Source organism: Vanessa atalanta, chromosome 3, assembly GCF_905147765.1.
Source record: "Vanessa atalanta chromosome 3, ilVanAtal1.2, whole genome shotgun sequence".
Taxonomy (NCBI): domain Eukaryota; kingdom Metazoa; phylum Arthropoda; class Insecta; order Lepidoptera; family Nymphalidae; genus Vanessa; species Vanessa atalanta.
In genome coordinates this window covers 5,930,658-5,948,637 of record NC_061873.1, presented here as the reverse complement: position 1 = coordinate 5,948,637, position 17,980 = coordinate 5,930,658, and the positions used below count along the sequence as shown (strand labels likewise).

Genomic DNA, 17,980 nt, shown 5'->3' with positions numbered 1-17,980 from the left:
TATATGTCTGATAAGATCATATGAATGTCGCTTCCTTAGAACCGAAAGAAATCACGGTCGCCGGTGAATCGATAAATGATAATCCAATCAGTGATAATAATTATTATAATGACGTTGTTTTGATAACAAGTCAATGCATTGAATATTATTAGACTCCTGGCATTGTTGAGTGACAAACAAGTTCAAACTGATAGTTGTGATATAAAAATAAATATATAATTTACATAGTGAAAAGATAGTGGTTTTTAATTATGTGTTGATTTTGATTTGAGAACTCATATAAAGGTATTTATTTTATATATTATTTAGAGTAAATTGTCAATTTTGAAATGTGATCTTTTGTTTGAAATACTTTATGCGCTAATAGTAAATGTACTTACAATGAAATGTATATCAATATATATAGCGTCTAATTATCAAGTGTTTCAAGTATGTCACTACATACATGATGTAGGTATTTGAGGCTTAGCTTTGGGTGTGATTTTAAGTGTTTGTGAATTGGTATACATTACGAGTGTTACTTTTAATTTTCATGATTTTACTGCGTAATACATGCAAAGTATAGTGATGTGTTATATACATTTAATATTTTGTTTTAAATAAAACTCTTTTAGCAGAAACAGGCTTAAATGTAATCTTTTATAGACATTATCGCGTTTATATTTATGGAAACGAAATACTGTTTTTCAATAGAGATTATGATTATTTGTATAATTTATTGTATTATTCATATTTAATTGTAATATTTAAACATATAATAGTAATTAAATAAACATTTAGAATAAAGAGCATATTGTATAATTCAGATTTTTTTTTTCTTATTTATTTATAACTGTTTTGAAAGGTCAAGATTTGATTCTTGACTATATACATTTTGTATATTTATCGGGGGTTAACCGCCATCCTATATCCGATACTCAATCTGAATATAACATTTTTGAAAATGTTTAATTATGGTAAAAGATTTTTTTTTTACATTTTATATACATGTTAAATATAATGCTTTTATACACATATTCTTAATGAGCCTCCAATTTTGAAATATATAGTATTAATTTTAAATGTTACAGATTATTAGGTTATGGCCAAAAATAGTCAAAAATTCAAAGGTCTTTCTGACGACGATTCTGACCAATCAGACGCAGAGTTCCGACCCCTCTATGACGACAACGATGAATTGGAGTATGCATTTTTATTTATTTTGTATATACCGTTATATTATAGTTAATAGTATGCTAACACACATTTTGGATGTTTTCCGTCTTAATAATAAATATAAACATTTTTTTTAATAATTACGGTACACTGACTAACAAATGGGCCATATGATGTTGAGAGATCAGCACTGCCCATAGACACTAGCGCCGTGCGAAATTTTAACCATTTCCATTAAGATGTTGTCCCTTGTGCCTGTAGTTACAATGGCTGACTCAATCATCAAACCGGAACACATAGATACTAAGTATCGCTGCTGGGCCGTAGAATATACGATGAGTATGTGGTACCTGCACAGGTGGGCTAGCATAAAGCGCTACCACTAAGTAAATTGAACAAGCCTGTATTATCAAAGGAGCATTCGATCTTAGCGATAGAGTTCTACATTTTCTACTGCAATTTTATGTGTGTTTTATAATTTACTGACATCCATTAGTGTTTCTAATAAATAAATATGGTAATTTTATTTAATTTTTAATTTCTCAAGTTTTATCAAATTTTTGTTGTAAATAATTAATTTGATGTTGTCATTAATTTTATCGTTTGTTTTGAACATTACGATATATTAGTTAAAAAAATATATAATTATGGATACAAATAACACCAAACGGAATTTAATACTCGATTTAGCAATCAAGAGGGCTTAAGAATTGTCATTAAAGCGAAAACAATACTTATAAATTGATTAATGATAAGATATTGTTATTTATTTGATAAATTGTTTATATGTATGTACTTATTAATCAGTAGCAAGAAATTTTGATCTTTCTCGTGATTTTGTTTTCCAAGATAGGTATATAAAAATTGTGGCGTTGTTATAAATTGTGGCGTAATATTTACTATTGATTTAGCTATGAGCTTACTCTCAGTGTTTACAAAAATGATATATATGTATATATTTTTTAAGTATCAGTTTGGTGGTTGAGTACATGGGCTACCTGATGGTAAGTCATCACGGCCTACATATATTGGCTCTGTAAGAAATAATAACCTTTACTTACTTCGCCAGTGCACCACCAACAATGGAAACTAAGATGTCCCTTATGTCTGTTGTTGTCCTGGCACAATCACCCTTTAAACCGGAACACAATAATACTAAGAATATCTGATGATGGATAGTACCTACCAAGACGGGCGTGCACAAAGCACTACCACCGACTGCAAAGTTGTTTAATTTTTAAAACGACTATGATTTTAATAGAAGAGTTTCTTTATTTGAATATTTAATACAGTTTGTTAGTATATGTAAGTAACATAAATAAGCTCGCATCTTATTTCAAAAATATTTGTTTTATTAGCCAAAGAACAGCCCAAGAAACAAAAGGATGGAATCTATTTCGCGAGATTCCGGTCAAGAAGGAGAGTGGATCTATGGCAACAAGTTCATGGATCGAACTCAGTGTGAAGATCCTCAAACTTCTAGCATACATCATCGTATTCGTCGTAGTACTGGGTTCCGCAGTAGTCGCTAAAGGAACACTGCTATTTGCTACTTCACAACTAAAGAAAGGCCGCTTCATAAGTCATTGCAATAAAGTATTAGGTAAGCCGTTCATAATTATAATTTGAGTCACTATTATCCGGTTGAATAGAATACATTTATTAATATAATTTTTATTCCAGCTCTAGATCAGCAATTCATAACAATCCTAACTTTGGAAGAACGAATATCATGGCTGTGGGCGGTGCTCATAATTTTTTCCGTGCCCGAGATAGGCATGTTTCTCAGAAGTTTAAGGATATACTTCTTCAAGACAGCAAGAAAGCCTATGCTTCTACATTTTATTGCAGTAAGTTTTTACTCGTTTCGTTAACGTAACAAACGTTATGACATTACAAATATGAATATTGTCAACCCATTATTTTAATTTAAGTAGTACGTTCTTGGAGAGAAAAATAAAAGATGTATATATTTTCGTTAAAAGATTGGCGTTCTGTTCTATTTGTTTTCAGTGCATTTAAAAAAGATATCTCATTCGTGATTTTTCGCTCGTGAATTTATTTAATTTCTAGGTAGCTTGAGATCAAACGATAATATCTTTGTATCGACTCGAAATCAAATGAATTCGATACATAATACTATAATGAACATCTACCATAGAATTAAATAATTATTGCTTTGTACCTACCAACAAATTGTACTTGTATCTAAGGTGTCTGGATTAAGACCAGGTGTGCGATCCCACTTTGTGTAAATTATTATATATATATTTTAGGCATTTGCAATAGAAACATTACAAACGATTGGGGTTGCAATGTTGGTGCTGATCATATTACCGGAACTGGATGTCGTTAAAGGAGCCATGTTATTGAACGCAATGTGTATCATACCCGGGATACTGAACGCATTTACAAGAGATCGCAGCGACTCTCGGTTCACTATGATGATAATCTTGGATGTGCTGGCCATGTCCGCTCAGGCGACTGCTTTTGTTGTTTGGCCTCTTCTCGATGGAACTCCTGCTCTATGGTGTATACCATTTGCGTGTATTCTTATATCTCTTGGCTGGTGGGAGAACTTCATTGGACATATAGGAAGAAATACTTCAGGTTCGTAGTTAATATACAATAAAATTACATTTAGTTATTTATGAACGTGCTATGGATTCTTACAAGTTTTATTTTTTTAGTTTCCATGTCATACCTGTGCGAACTTCGAGACGGCATCAAGAGTTCTCGATATTTCTCTCAAGCAATACTTTCGATTTGGAAAATAATCGTCTTCGGTTCCTGCATTTTGGTTTCGTTGAGCCTTCAGGATGATGATCCCTTCGCTTTCTTTACGAAAGCTAAAGAGTCCTTCCAAGCACGTGATTATAAAGTCCATGAAGTAAGTTATAAGACATAATTTAATATTTAAGTATTTTGTGTGTAAATGATTTAATTTGCCAACTTTTAAGGTCCAAGTGATCCTTGAAAAACTATATCAAGGTGCAGTAGATTACTCGAAGACAGGAGGTAGTTTCGTAGTAGCCGCGAAGCCGCTGTCTGCACTTTGGGTATCTCTCATACAAGTCGGGACAGCCTACCTTTGTTACGCTTCGGGGAAGTTCGCCTGCAAGATTCTTATTCAAAAATTTAGTTTCACATTCGCGTTAAATCTCGTCGGTCCAGTTACAGTGAATTTGCTCATTGCCTTGTGTGGATTAAGGAATGCAGATCCATGCGCTTTCAGATATACCATACCAGACTATTTGTTCTTTGAAATACCACCGGGTTAGTAAAAACATTACCATTTGAAAAAATATAGCGCTTATCTTTTGGAATTAAAATGATATAATATCAAAGCTAACCAGAAAACTCTGGAAATTTGTAGTTAACATATAAGATAAAAATCTAATAATATATATATATTTACAGTCTACTTCCTGAAAGATTACATTGGTCGCGAGATGACTTGGGTGTGGCTGCTATGGCTAATATCTCAGTCTTGGATCACGATGTACACTTGGTTGCCTAAATGTGAGCGTCTCGCTTCAACGGACAAACTCTTTGCGAAAGCTTGGTACAGTGGTCCACTGATAGACCAATCTTTACTGCTGAATAGGACCAGAGATGATGAAAATGAATTGCAAGTCGATGTAAGTTTTTTAGATTTATAACAAAAAATAATGTGTTGTAAAAACATACAATCGTTGATTTATAAAACAATAGCCAAGAAGAGAATAAAAGTAACATTTCTACTTTAAAAATAAGGTTAGTTTAACACGCTTCTCCTAAAACATTAAATGAAATTGAAATGAAAAAAAGCCCATGAAGCTAAAATATCTTCGTGGTCAGACAGGTGAGTCTTAGCAGAATTTTATTTTTTATCATATAGTTAGACGCACGGGCAAATGGGTCACCGGATGGTAAGTCATCACCGCCCCTAGACATTAACACTGTACATTCCTCACATCGAATTATAATCTATATATATTTGCCTGTTGGATGAAATTTGCCACATGTGTATATTTAAAAGAGGTTTTACAGCTGTTGTGTACATAAGAAACGTATTCTAACTTATATGGGAAAGATTATAAGATGTAAAATATTTATTTTCAGGATCTCGATGACTTCACAGACGCAGATAAAATATCGAATGGTAGCGTAGAGAATATTGTTAAGGATGTTAGACCTTCCGATAGTATAACCAGGTAATCGGCTTTCTATAAAGCGATTTAAAACTATTTAAACATTTTGCTTAATCTTACACTTCCACGCAGGATCTACGTGTGTGCGACCATGTGGCATGAAACGAAAGACGAAATGATCGAGTTCTTAAAGTCTATATTTAGGATGGACGAAGACCAGAGTGCACGTAGAGTAGCTCAGAAATACTTGGGTATTGTAGACCCAGACTATTATGAATTAGAAGGTATTATGAAATATATGTAAATTATATCACTGGGAAACACCGCCTAGTAATCATTAATGGGTTTCAATAAAGCAATACTTTGATTTCTATAGTAAGCCAGTGTAACATGAATTAGGAACATAACATCTTGTTATATATTATTGATACCGAATTGACACTGGGGCATAGATAATAATACTTTTAAATTTAATGTCTGTTCGATGATACAATTACCATTGCGTGAACTATCAGTCTGGTTTCCTTTTTTAAATTATAAAACAGGATGTTAAGTTATCCGATTCGTGCAACCATTTTCCTTATATTTTTATATATATTATATCTTGTTATGTTATTTAATTTAATACTAGTTACAGTTATTAAATAAGACATTTTATTTATAAGAAATAATTTATTTATTTAATTTAAGCGCACATATTCATGGACGACGCCTACGAGGTATCAGACCATAGTACCGAAGATTCTCAAGTGAATCGCTTCGTGAAATGTCTGGTAGACACAATAGATGAAGCAGCGTCTGAGGTTCATCTTACCAACGTTAGATTACGTCCCCCTAAGAAGTATCCCACGCCGTACGGCGGTAGATTGGTTTGGACTCTACCAGGGAAGAATAAATTGATCTGCCATTTGAAAGACAAATCCAAGATTAGACATAGGAAGAGATGGTCACAGGTAGGGTATTTTTCTAAAGCATTCAATACAGTTTTTATGAAGTTAGATTATTTTATATGAATATTTTATACAAAAATTTAAAATTAACGTTATTTGAATGAGAGTTCCTATGAGCACCTTTGGAATCGTCATTTTATTTGAAAACGGGATCGGAATATAGAACTGGGAAGAACACGAAGAAATGGCAAGGAACGCATTAGTTACACTATTTCATGAGTCATATATGTACATATAATTAACTATTTAAGGCGTCCTTTGTATAGAGGTATTTTGGTCTACATAACTTAAAAATGATACTTTTTATTATGCATTAAATATTTCTCGGAATTCTTAAAATAATTATCAAAGAAACTACAAAAGGATTTGTACTGAAAGTAGATCTATTTAAAAAAAAAGAACCTCATTTCACCTTTGGAAATGTTAATTAGAATTGTATCTATTTTACTATTCGCAAGTATCTTGAATAATCTTTGGTTACGAGTGCCGTTTGATAAGAAGTTACTATAATGCTTTGCCTTAACCTTAATGATATCAGCTCTTGATCCGCGTCGATCTTGGCCTAAAAATTAGTCACAGTGCATCTGACATTCCAAGTTTGAATTGATAATGATGGATTAATGTGATTAAGTCATAATAAAATTTGCAGAATGGATTGTATACACGAAAAATTGCGTCGAAAATAAATTTAATATATTTATCTTTCTTACCTTGTTCTAATTTAATGGTCTCACTGCTGAGCTATGGCCTGAAATTATTTCATCTTTGAAAAGGTGGAAACACGTGGCATAATTTCAATAGAAAAATGAAGGTATCCTCACGATATTTTCCTGGAACTTCGATCATAAAATGTGACGGTGATAGAACTATCTTCGGTTGAGGCCAGCTTGGATTCTGAGCCCGTTTCAATTATCACAAATAACTGCCTTAATTATTCACCGTGAAGAATATTTAAAACATTACAGATCTGTAAAATCTTGTATATTATCTATGTAGTTAGTAGTAATAGCTCAAGGGATTCGTAACTTTTCAACATTCACAGACATTTTTCAAGGGATTCATAAATTTTTCAAACCATAGACGGTAAATATTTGAATGTATTTATCTTTTTAAGGTGATGTATATGTACTACTTCCTCGGCCATCGTCTGATGGATCTGCCGCTCTCTGTAGATCGTAAGGAAAATATTGCCGAAAATACGTATTTGCTTGCCCTTGACGGAGACATCGATTTCAAACCCTGCGCCGTTACTCTACTCATTGATTTGATGAAAAAAGACAAGAATCTTGGAGCTGCGTGTGGTAGAATTCATCCTGTGGGATCAGGTCAGTCATTACATTAAGAAATTATACAATATTAGAAATTTTAAGTAAAAGTTAAGCTACCTTTTTAGTAATCTTGATTCCATCGATATCATATATATTGTGTAAGTGTATGTATCAATACTAAATTACTATTTAACTAGGTGTAAACTAGACTAATTGCCACAAAAAAACGTATGTTCTGTTATAAAAGATAATTTTGATTTTAATCAGTTTCTAGAACCAATTTAAGTGTCATGAACTGATTGCGTTATGCGGAAATTGATAAAAAATGTAATAAACAAAACAAGATAAGTTTAACTTCAAACGCTATTTACAAAAGAAATTTCAAACTTATAAAAGATACGAAATTATTTTTATATTTTCATATAAAATAAATATATATATAATATAATATATATTTATGCAATAATAGGTTAGCTGATATAATTAGTATTATTTTTTATTAGATATATATGTATATTATGTTTATATTTATGTGCTATATATATTTTTCTTCTGAATTATTAGAAAAACAATAACATATATCATATTTTTTTTATAAAACTTCATAAAATTAAAAGCAAATTATTTTGAACGCTACTTGACTATTTTATACAAAATGAATACATTTCAGGTTTTATGTCGTGGTATCAAATGTTCGAGTACGCTATCGGTCATTGGCTGCAAAAGGCGACCGAACACATGATTGGCTGCGTACTTTGTAGTCCTGGATGTTTTTCCCTCTTCAGGGGAAAAGCTCTGATGGACGACAATGTTATGAAGAAGTATACTTTAACATCAAACGAAGCTCGACACTATGTACAATACGATCAAGGTAATCTATGGTTAATATCGATGGTTGGTAATAGTCTATGGTTTATTTCATTATCATAAAAATGGATATACATATGTATTGTTTCATGGAAAAGTTTTCTATCTACTTTTTGTGACTCGCCAGTAGATGGCGCCACTTTACAACAACTACCATTCAAGACATATTTACGACAATAGTATGTATACCACCAACATATATACTATTGTATATGTTTAGTTTTTTTAGTTAGTATTATATAATATATATAAAAGAGAAATGACAAGCGCAATACTCTAAGACTTGAAATGGAGAAAATTTTTCGTTTTATAATGAGAAGGCATTGAATTTAAAAAAAAAAAAATATGTGGTCGTTACACCAACTCAACCTGAACATTGAACTTCCAGTTTGACATGTCATTTTTTCTAGATCACGTAAACGAATAAAATTTTTTTGTAACCGTTCAACTTTGAAAGTTAAGTTAAGTAAGCAAGTACAGTTACAGTTACAAAGGTCAGATCATCTTAGTTTCCGTGGTTTGTGGTGCATTATCAAGGCGAATGAGTAATTTTATGTAATAATTTAAAGCTAGCATCGTGTCATCGCCAGTAATCGAACAACTACAGTAAAATGTAACTTATTAAATTACCAATATCATATTTACAAACTTTTCTTAATTTTGTATTATGTTTAATTTCTTCTCGTTAAAATATGTAAACAATTAACCATTTTGAAATCCAGGAGAGGATCGATGGCTCTGCACACTGCTGTTACAAAGAGGTTATCGCGTGGAGTACTCGGCGGCGTCCGACGCGTACACGCACTGCCCGGAGAGTTTCAACGAGTTCTTCAACCAGCGCAGACGATGGGTTCCATCGACCATGGCCAATATTTTCGACCTGCTTGCTGAGTCAAAACGCACTGTCGAAATGAACGATAATATATCTACCTTGTACATTGCATATCAGGTAATTCGTTTAAAAAGTTCATTCGTTCTTTTGAACTGAAAAGTTAATTCAAAGATATTCTTTTGTGTTATAATTTATTTTTCCATGTATTTTCCATTGCGCTATTAACAATATTATTTGACAATCGCTTTATTTCTGCAGTAGTATTTAATATATTAAAAATGTGAAAGTGAACTAAGAATTACATGGCGTATATCCAAATCAAAAACATGAAATACTTTAATTTTATAATATATAATGTGATTAATAATTAATATGTTTTAGACGATGTTGATATTGGGTACTATCTTGGGTCCCGGGACCATCTTTCTTATGATGATAGGCGCTATAAACGCCCTCACCGGCTTGAGCAATATCTACGCTCTCTTACTCAATCTAGTTCCGATCTTCATATTCGTCGTGGTGTGCTTGACGTGCAAATCAGAAATTCAGGTATTTACACAGAGATAAACAAAAATAAGTCGTTAATAGGAGGAGGGTGATGTTAATACAAATATATTTACTTTCAGCTTCAAGTGGCGAATGTAATTACATGCGTCTACGCGATGATAATGTTGATGGTGATAGTCGGTATAGCGCTCCAGATCGTACAGGACGGATGGTTGGCTCCAACCAGTATGTTCTTTGTAGCGACTTTCGGTATATTCTTCGTGACGGCCGCTTTACATCCACAGGAAATCTTTTGCTTAGTGTACTTGGTCATATATTATATAACCATCCCTAGCATGTACATGTTGCTCATCATATATTCGCTCTGTAACCTCAACAACGTGTCGTGGGGAACTCGGGAAGTGGCGCAGAAGAAGACTTTAAAGGTACTTATTGTTTTAGATACATTATTTATATTGCATAAATAGCACTAAGCAGTGACTACTAGTACTACTCGTAGTAGTACTAGTAGTAGGACTACAATATTTCATCTTTTTTTTTTCCTACATGTCGTCGATATAATAAATGATCGAATTCCTTCAAAAGAGTCACATTCGAAGCAATAATGTCTAAATATAATTATCATATTACACTAAAAAAAATCGTTTTTAATTAATTGAGAAAAATTTTCATTTCAAGAAACTAAATTTTGGCACGCGTAATATAATAAGTCACAACGACGTGACGTGCCACATTGCACGTTACGGTAATGTGTTTAGGTGTAGCCCTAAGTAAACATTAATAATTATTTAAGGTCACGTCGCTCTAACAGGACATATTTTAGTAAGTTTGGTTATTAAGTCGCTCAATACGTTTGGTGAAAACGACTGAAATCGGTTCTCAACAATTCTAAAATACATTTTGAACAACTTGCACATCCACTGTCAGACACTTAGCTTCGTGAAAAATCTGAAATTGAAAAAAAAAACTGTTTTAAATCTTATATCATTATTTAATTATTAGGAAATCGAAATGGAGAAAAAGGAAACCGAAGAGGCAAAAAAGAAAATGGACACAAAGAGTATTATGACTTGGTTCGGAAAATCCGAAGAGACTTCTGGATCGTTAGAGTTCAGCATCGGCGGCTTATTCAAATGCTTGTGTTGTACCAACCCCAAAGACTACAGCGAGAACTTGCATCTTCTGCAGATTTCGAACTCTCTGGATAAAATTGATAAGAGATTAGATTCATTGTAAGCATTTTCATTTTTCATTTTGGTATTTTTTTTATGATCGGACGTTTTTTTCAAGTATAATTATTTTGGTATCATCTTATAGTTTCTATCGAAACAAAATAATCTTACCATATAATATATTTTTAAAATACTATTTAAATTGAAGCCTTCGCATTTTAATTAAGTAAATGAGGCAAATGGGAAATGTTCCAAATGTCGGTAAGTGGTCACCACTGTCCATATATATTTGTACTGTAAGAAATATTAACATCTACAAGGCGCTATCAACCTTGGAACAAGGATGTCATATCCCTTGTCCCTGTAGTTACACTGGCTAATAAATCCATCGAAACGGAACATAACAATATTAAGTATAGCTGATTACCGGGACTTTTACAAAACCCTCAAAGCCCTCGAATATTTATGAATAACGCCTGGGTTCCGCAATTTAAATCCCAAAGTGATTCGCTTATCTGTTGTTATAGGGGTGCGCCGGCGGAGGTGGAAAAAAATCCTAGACGTCGATCCTCAATGGGCCTTCGAGGTGATACGTTATCGATGCTGCCTGAGTACGAAGACAGCGAAGCTTCCACGGATATACCTAGGGTTTGTTCAAATTGTTATATATCACCGGTTATACGATACCGGTCCCGACTTTTATTGTCTAGACAATGGGTTTTAAACAGATACAATTATCTTTATCTATATTATTGACGAAATCCATAGTACCGCACTCCAAACATTTTTTCTTAAAAGTGTCTCTCAATTAGTCAACGACAATTGGAGGTGAGGACCAAAAATCATTTTCAAGAGTCCTCTTGAGGAGGTCTCGACCCAGCATTTATAGACTGTTAATTTACTTTTATATACTGCGCCTGCACCTTTTATTTATATGCTGCTAAATAATGATTTTATAGGAGGAGAGAGACGACTTAATCAATCCATACTGGATTGAAGATCCAAATCTGGAAAAGGGGGAGGTAGACTTTTTGACGACAGCTGAAACTGAATTCTGGAAAGATTTGATCGACACGTATCTCAGACCCATCGACGAGAACAAGGAGGAACAGGTAATATAGCGTTTGTTCATAATATCCAAATGTTGATTAAATGTCAAAGTTGAGAACAACTTGGGAAAATAGTAGCCAACGGTTGACCACTAACTACACGCACACTAGTAAAGTAGTATGTAGTTTGGCGATTGTCAAGCGTATCTGTTACGCCCGCCAAAATAAAAAAGTTGGCTCGTTCATTTTAGTTATTTTGTATTGCGACTGATCTGGATATATAAATTACCAACATATGCGTGCATACGTATATGTTGGTAATATAGAAGTATAGATGAAATGAAAAAGACAGAATGTAGTATAGAAGATATGTTTGGTTTTTACCCCAAGAGTAATGTTTTTTGTATATATATTCCTTTGTAACGCTCTGTAGTCTAAATTGCTTGACGGAGCTGATTAATTTATGATAGTGCTTTATATTTTTAAAAATAGCATCAGGAAAATAATCTATCGAGTGTGGACATAGGGGCTGCTTTGTGGCTAAAACCGATTGGCGGATGACGCCAATCAAAAACATTATTTGTTATAAAAAAAATCTTTATAATAATCTAAATAACTTTTCTTAATAATAAGAAGAAGCCAAACGTAATTTTTATCCTTGTGTGGATCTTTTTTGTGTATCTGTGTTTATGACATTTAAAAAAAATCGATAATATGTTTAAATTGTTCCCAATATACTAATAACTGTGTTTTGCTAACAGGAACGAATTAAAAATGACTTAAAGGAATTGCGTGACAACATGGTGTTTGCGTTTGTGATGCTCAACGCTATGTTCGTGATGGCGATCTTCCTCCTACAACTCCGACAGGATGAGTTGCATTTAAAGTGGCCTTTCGGTCAGAAAATAGCCCTCTCATACGATGGTAATGATAATGTTGTAAGTATATTGGTATTCAAATGAATATTTTTGTCATTAGTAGCTAATATGGCGTATGGAAGGAGCAATATTTCATAAATAAATTTCTTAGTGGTATAAATTGTTTTCGGTATAAAACAAACGAATTTACTTTTTTTCCAGCCAAGTCAAACAAATAATCTTATTAAAAGTTGATTCAATAATTATTATGTTAATATTTACTAAATGAGTCGGAATGTTAATACGGTAATTATTATAATTATTAAACCTAGCTGCGTCATAGGTTTAATAGCTTATTAAAGGAAAGTGATAATAAGAAAATAATAACATAATAATAAAGACTTAATAAATTCAGATAAAGTTTGACAAGAATATAATTAGAAATGAGAACATTATTAAAATCAAAGATCATTTTGGCATGTTTAGAGTTGAGGAACAGAACTGAGATTTTTGCCCATAATAAAACAAAAACGTAAAAGAAATTAAGTTTTTAATAATGGTCCGGCTGAAATTCAAAGTTTAAAATATGTGATAATTTATTTTCGCTCGTAACAGGTTCTGGTAGAACGAGAGTTTTTGATGCTTGAGCCAATTGGGTCAGTCTTGATCATATTCTTCGGTTCGGTGCTCCTCATTCAGTTCATGGGAATGTTATTCCATAGACTGGGAACACTCACACACTTGCTATCCACCGTCCAGCTGAACTGGTTCTTCACTAAAAAGGTTAGATTTATAAGTCTATAAAATATAGTATTAATTATTATCGCTGTTATAAAGCAGTACTTATATGTAGATCGAAAGACATTTAAAGGGTAGATCTAATGGTAGTATTCTTTTAATTTCACAATTTTAAGTTTAACAACTAAATCTTTAAATAGATAATTTAATCAACAAATATTGAGAAAAAGTATTTTTTTTTAACTTTTTTGGGTTCTTTGGGAATTCGAATTTTGATCATTAACGATGAAATTAAACATTTATTCTCTTTCTTTGCTATTCGATATTTCAGTGTCCCAGTGTCAACGTTTCTGGGTATTGTGTATGGTAATACAAGACAAGGCGAATTATTTCTGTTATAAAAATAAAAAGTACCATTATCTAAAGTGTTCTTGCGGTTATTGTGAACTTATTTATATATGACTGCTGTGAAAGTCAATTTTTTCGTTCATATTATTATTATCTACCTAAGTAAATTTATATTTTTAAAATAATAAAAGTAAACCTATTGTCTCATCGTTTCCGAGTAATATAATACGTAGTCTAACAAGTCACGGACGTAAGCTGGATTAGAAAATAAATGAATAAATCGTACGACGTTCTCGAAACAGCCACATGACATGTCCGAAGACGCACAGTTCGAGAAACGAGCGGTGGATATCGCGCGCGACCTGCAGAAGCTGAACGTGGACGACTTGGAGCGGCGCGGCGTGGACGACTCCAACGTGTCGCGCCGCAAGACGCTGCACAACCTGGAGCGCGCGCGCGACACCAAGGCCGCGCCCGTCAACCTCGACGCCAACTTCAAGCGCCGCCTCACCATACTGCAGACCGCCGACCCCAGTGAGTCGACGTTCTCCTTGTCGACATCATTCATTTAAGCAGTGATCGAAACGGATGGGACTACCCATCCCTAACGTCCAATCGATTTCTGAACATTTCCGTATGCGTCATTGTTGTTTTACATTCGTTGAGATGATCTCAAGAAAAAAATCTCTTAGCAGTGAAATGAAGTCCTCGATCACTTACATAACGTTTTAAGTAAAATATATATAACTGAGTTTAGATTAATATAAAAAAAAATCACGAGTTTATTTTACATTACGATGATCTCAATGAATGCCACGAGGATCATTCTACCGATGCTGGTCAACAAGCTGTTTATATCTAGCGTCTTCCAGCAACAGATCAACGTCGTCTGCCCACCAAGCGTGGATTTTGCCAATACTGTATGTTTCGATCGTTATTTCAATAATTATATTGCTCAGCCATACTTTTGGATTGGAGTTGGGGGAGGAGGAACTAAGTTTAGGCACAAGGGACCTTAGACAGGCACCTTAGACCGTATATTGCCGAGGGTGCATTGCGTGACGCTGTCCGTGCCCTCAGCGACGGTGTCGCGGCTGCCGTCGCTGGGCGGCACGTCGGCGTCGCGGCGCGCCACGCTGCGCGCGCTGATGCACCGGCGCGACTCCGTGCTGGCCGACAAGCGGCGCTCGCAGCTGCAGGCCGCGCGGGACTCCACCGGCGCGTATCTCTACGAGGACCCCATCACGGCGGTGAGCTCTCTTTGTTTTATTTCACTCTAGCGGATTCTTTGTGTTCATTTCGGTGTAGCAGATTAAATATATTATAGGAACGGACCGATTACGTTCCGAATAATTGGTAAATCAGAAAAAAACATGGAAACAGACAAGAAATAGAAATATAGAAAACTACTAAAAAAACGAATATCTGGTAGCATTTTCATGTTATGTGTTGTGTAATAAATTCTTCATTGAAATGCGGAAACATGAAAAAGTAATATAAAAGGTATATTTTTAAGAGAATATCCAATAATGGAGCACCGGCCAAGTAGGAGAAGTAGAAGTCATTACAGTTTATTCTACCGGTCATGTGATGTGATTAGACGATTTAGAATATCAACCGACACAAGTAAATTTCCTCACAGTGTTTTCCTTCACACCTGAGCGTGAGATAAAACAAAAATTAGCCATCATATATGTTGCAAGATACGACTTTATTAGGTGTATAAGTTGAGGTTATTATTCCGAGTTAAATACACGTAGTTATAAAGGAATATCATCTCTTTGCCATTCCATCATAAGATTCATTTTTGCGTGTAGTAACATCGACTCATTGTATATCATATTGCCCTTTGCAGTCTCGCTACAATAACCGATCTAATAAGGAGATGTGTTGCGATAAAGTCATTTATAATAAGTTTATTTTTCACAACTTTGCTGATAATAACGTTAAGTGTTGTAATTATAACACTTTATGTTGTCTATATATAATATATATGTTAAACGAATGAATGAATGAATGAAAATGAAATGAATTTTGATGTCCTAATTTTTGCACATTTCTCAGTAAAGAATAAACACTGTACAAGACAATATTATAGTGTAGAAGTTTCGGCGGAACAAGTGCACTATTCTCTCTTTCGTTATCCGATGAGATTTAAAAATCCAACACGTCGGGAAAAAGTAGACGAAGGACGGCTTTCCACTTGGATATCTGAGGGTCTGAAGTATAAATACTGCCAAACTTCTTGAGATTTGCGGCCTTATGGGTTAGCCATTGTGCCAGTGGCTAGACTGACAAGGCTGACAATCATTTAATAAATTCTATCGTATAAAGAACTTGACGGCAATTATACTAACTTATAACGGTAATGATACGTTCCCGATTCTATTTCGATCCGACTTCGACTATTCGTGATCGTAACTTAGGAGCTATATTATTTATTTTTATCGGTTACGATACGATCTCAATAATAATCCGATCAAGCTTTGACCACTGTTTCACAACTGGATCGGTACACGGTTCGATTGCGATAAACTGTCAGTTTGTTTGTAGAATTATCATATCAAAAAACGTTGATAAACAAGGTATATTACACAATACAAAATTATATTAAAGATAAAAAAAGTGTGGCCTTAGTAATTATTGACTTCTAGGTAACATTACATATGTTACATGTAACAAAGTAATTGTTGCTTATTAACCTACTCTGTAATTAAAATGGTGGAAAAGAGTAACTATTGATTTTCTTTCCGGTTCTCGGTAGAATCTATTTTCCGACCGGAAGCTTTGAATTTTATTCAACAATGGAACATGAACTTTCAAATGTGCTGTTATGAGCCTATTTGAATAAAAAATATTTTGATTTTAACTTTTTAGTTTGTGTCAGGAAAATGGAAAAAAAATATAATTTATTTTTGATTTAAGTTTTATCCACTAATCAACTTAAGCGTTGGATTGCTCCAAGCCTTCTCATGTCAGGCTTTATCATCGCTGTACTGTGGTTGCAACTGAAATGACATGGTTTAGATGAACGACATGGCGGGCCGGTCGTCCCTCGCCTACATGAACAAGGGCTACGAGCCCGCGCTCGACAGCGACGAGGACGTGGCGCCGGCGCCGCGACGCAGCACTGTGCGCTTCCGGGACATCTACAAGTGATACCACCACCGCTACCACCATCAACATCGACAGTTGTTGATATGATGTTATGACCTATCTATCCATCTATAGTTTGGTTTTAAGAAATGAAATTTTTGTTCATTATGATTTTATACTAAAGATCTTATTGATTATAATATGACCAACTAATCTTTTTATATCTATTTTGCTACTGCTATAGAATCCATAGTGCACCGTAAAAGTATTTATTGTTTTCGTTGCACTGTTAGACATGTTTTTTCCGAACGTATTTTGTAATTTAAAATAAATAAATATATATATATATTTATTTTGTATTAATGTAAAGTCATACTAAACGGTTTAACGTTACATATGTAGGTTCTGGTAAGTTTACATAACATGTAAAAGTATTTTTTTGCCTTAAATATATTTGTAGGTACTTACTCTCTATACACGTGACAAAATTTAATTTATAAAATGTACTCCTATTTGGATTATAATTCTGTGATTTTTTTAGGGAGTTGGTTTTTTTTTGTGTGTGCCTATTTTATGCAATAAGTACTATTATAAGATGAAATATGCTTTAATAAATTATTTGCAATAATTTATGTTTTTTATTTAAACTTAGCGTGGAAAACGATTGATTATTTAATTTTTTGTGTAATTTTCATTTTAATGATATTGTTGAAAATTATATTGCTTCTAAAATAATATTCATTATGATGTATTTTTTTTCACTTTCGAGTCGCAAATATGTTTATATATATATATCTTTATTTTATACAATTACTTTAGTTAATTGCATTGACTAATAATTTAATAAAATTGCATAAACGTTATTACGATTTCATGGAGGCTTGGTAATCTTTTTGTAGTTACTTCGTCTGTCGTTTTTTTGATGACATCGATTTTTTTACCAGATCTCTATTCTATTACATATATATTAAATATAATTCGAATGGAAGCAATGACAAATTAAGATAA

The 17,980-nt window shown here is 33.4% G+C and overlaps 1 protein-coding gene across 1 annotated transcript; it reads left to right on the top strand.

Moving 5' to 3' along the window:
• Positions 1–139: 139 nt before the first annotated feature.
• On the top strand, positions 140–17,469 carry LOC125077433 (chitin synthase chs-2-like). Its single transcript, XM_047689395.1, has 25 exons — positions 140–285; positions 1,071–1,182; positions 2,514–2,758; positions 2,839–3,005; positions 3,432–3,765; positions 3,846–4,045; positions 4,116–4,431; positions 4,576–4,796; positions 5,260–5,351; positions 5,421–5,572; positions 5,979–6,241; positions 7,353–7,563; positions 8,177–8,377; positions 9,096–9,322; positions 9,587–9,754; positions 9,832–10,137; positions 10,715–10,944; positions 11,412–11,532; positions 11,844–11,996; positions 12,695–12,871; positions 13,406–13,573; positions 14,179–14,410; positions 14,957–15,126; positions 16,904–17,282; positions 17,433–17,469. Exons 2-24 carry the CDS (start codon positions 1,082–1,084, stop codon positions 17,033–17,035), a joined length of 4,587 nt encoding a protein of 1,528 aa, XP_047545351.1. The 5' UTR covers positions 140–285; positions 1,071–1,081; the 3' UTR covers positions 17,036–17,282; positions 17,433–17,469.
• Positions 17,470–17,980: the final 511 nt, after the last annotated feature.

Bases quoted from the DNA above. Each gene is read 5' to 3' on its own strand.
- LOC125077433 (XM_047689395.1), top strand. From the start codon at position 1,082: ATGGCCAAAAATAGTCAAAAATTCAAAGGTCTTTCTGACGACGATTCT. The intron at 2,759-2,838 runs GTAAGCCGTTCA...TTTTTATTCCAG, and splicing joins TCATTGCAATAAAGTATTAG to CTCTAGATCAGCAATTCATA. The intron at 4,046-4,115 runs GTAAGTTATAAG...CCAACTTTTAAG, and splicing joins GTGATTATAAAGTCCATGAA to GTCCAAGTGATCCTTGAAAA.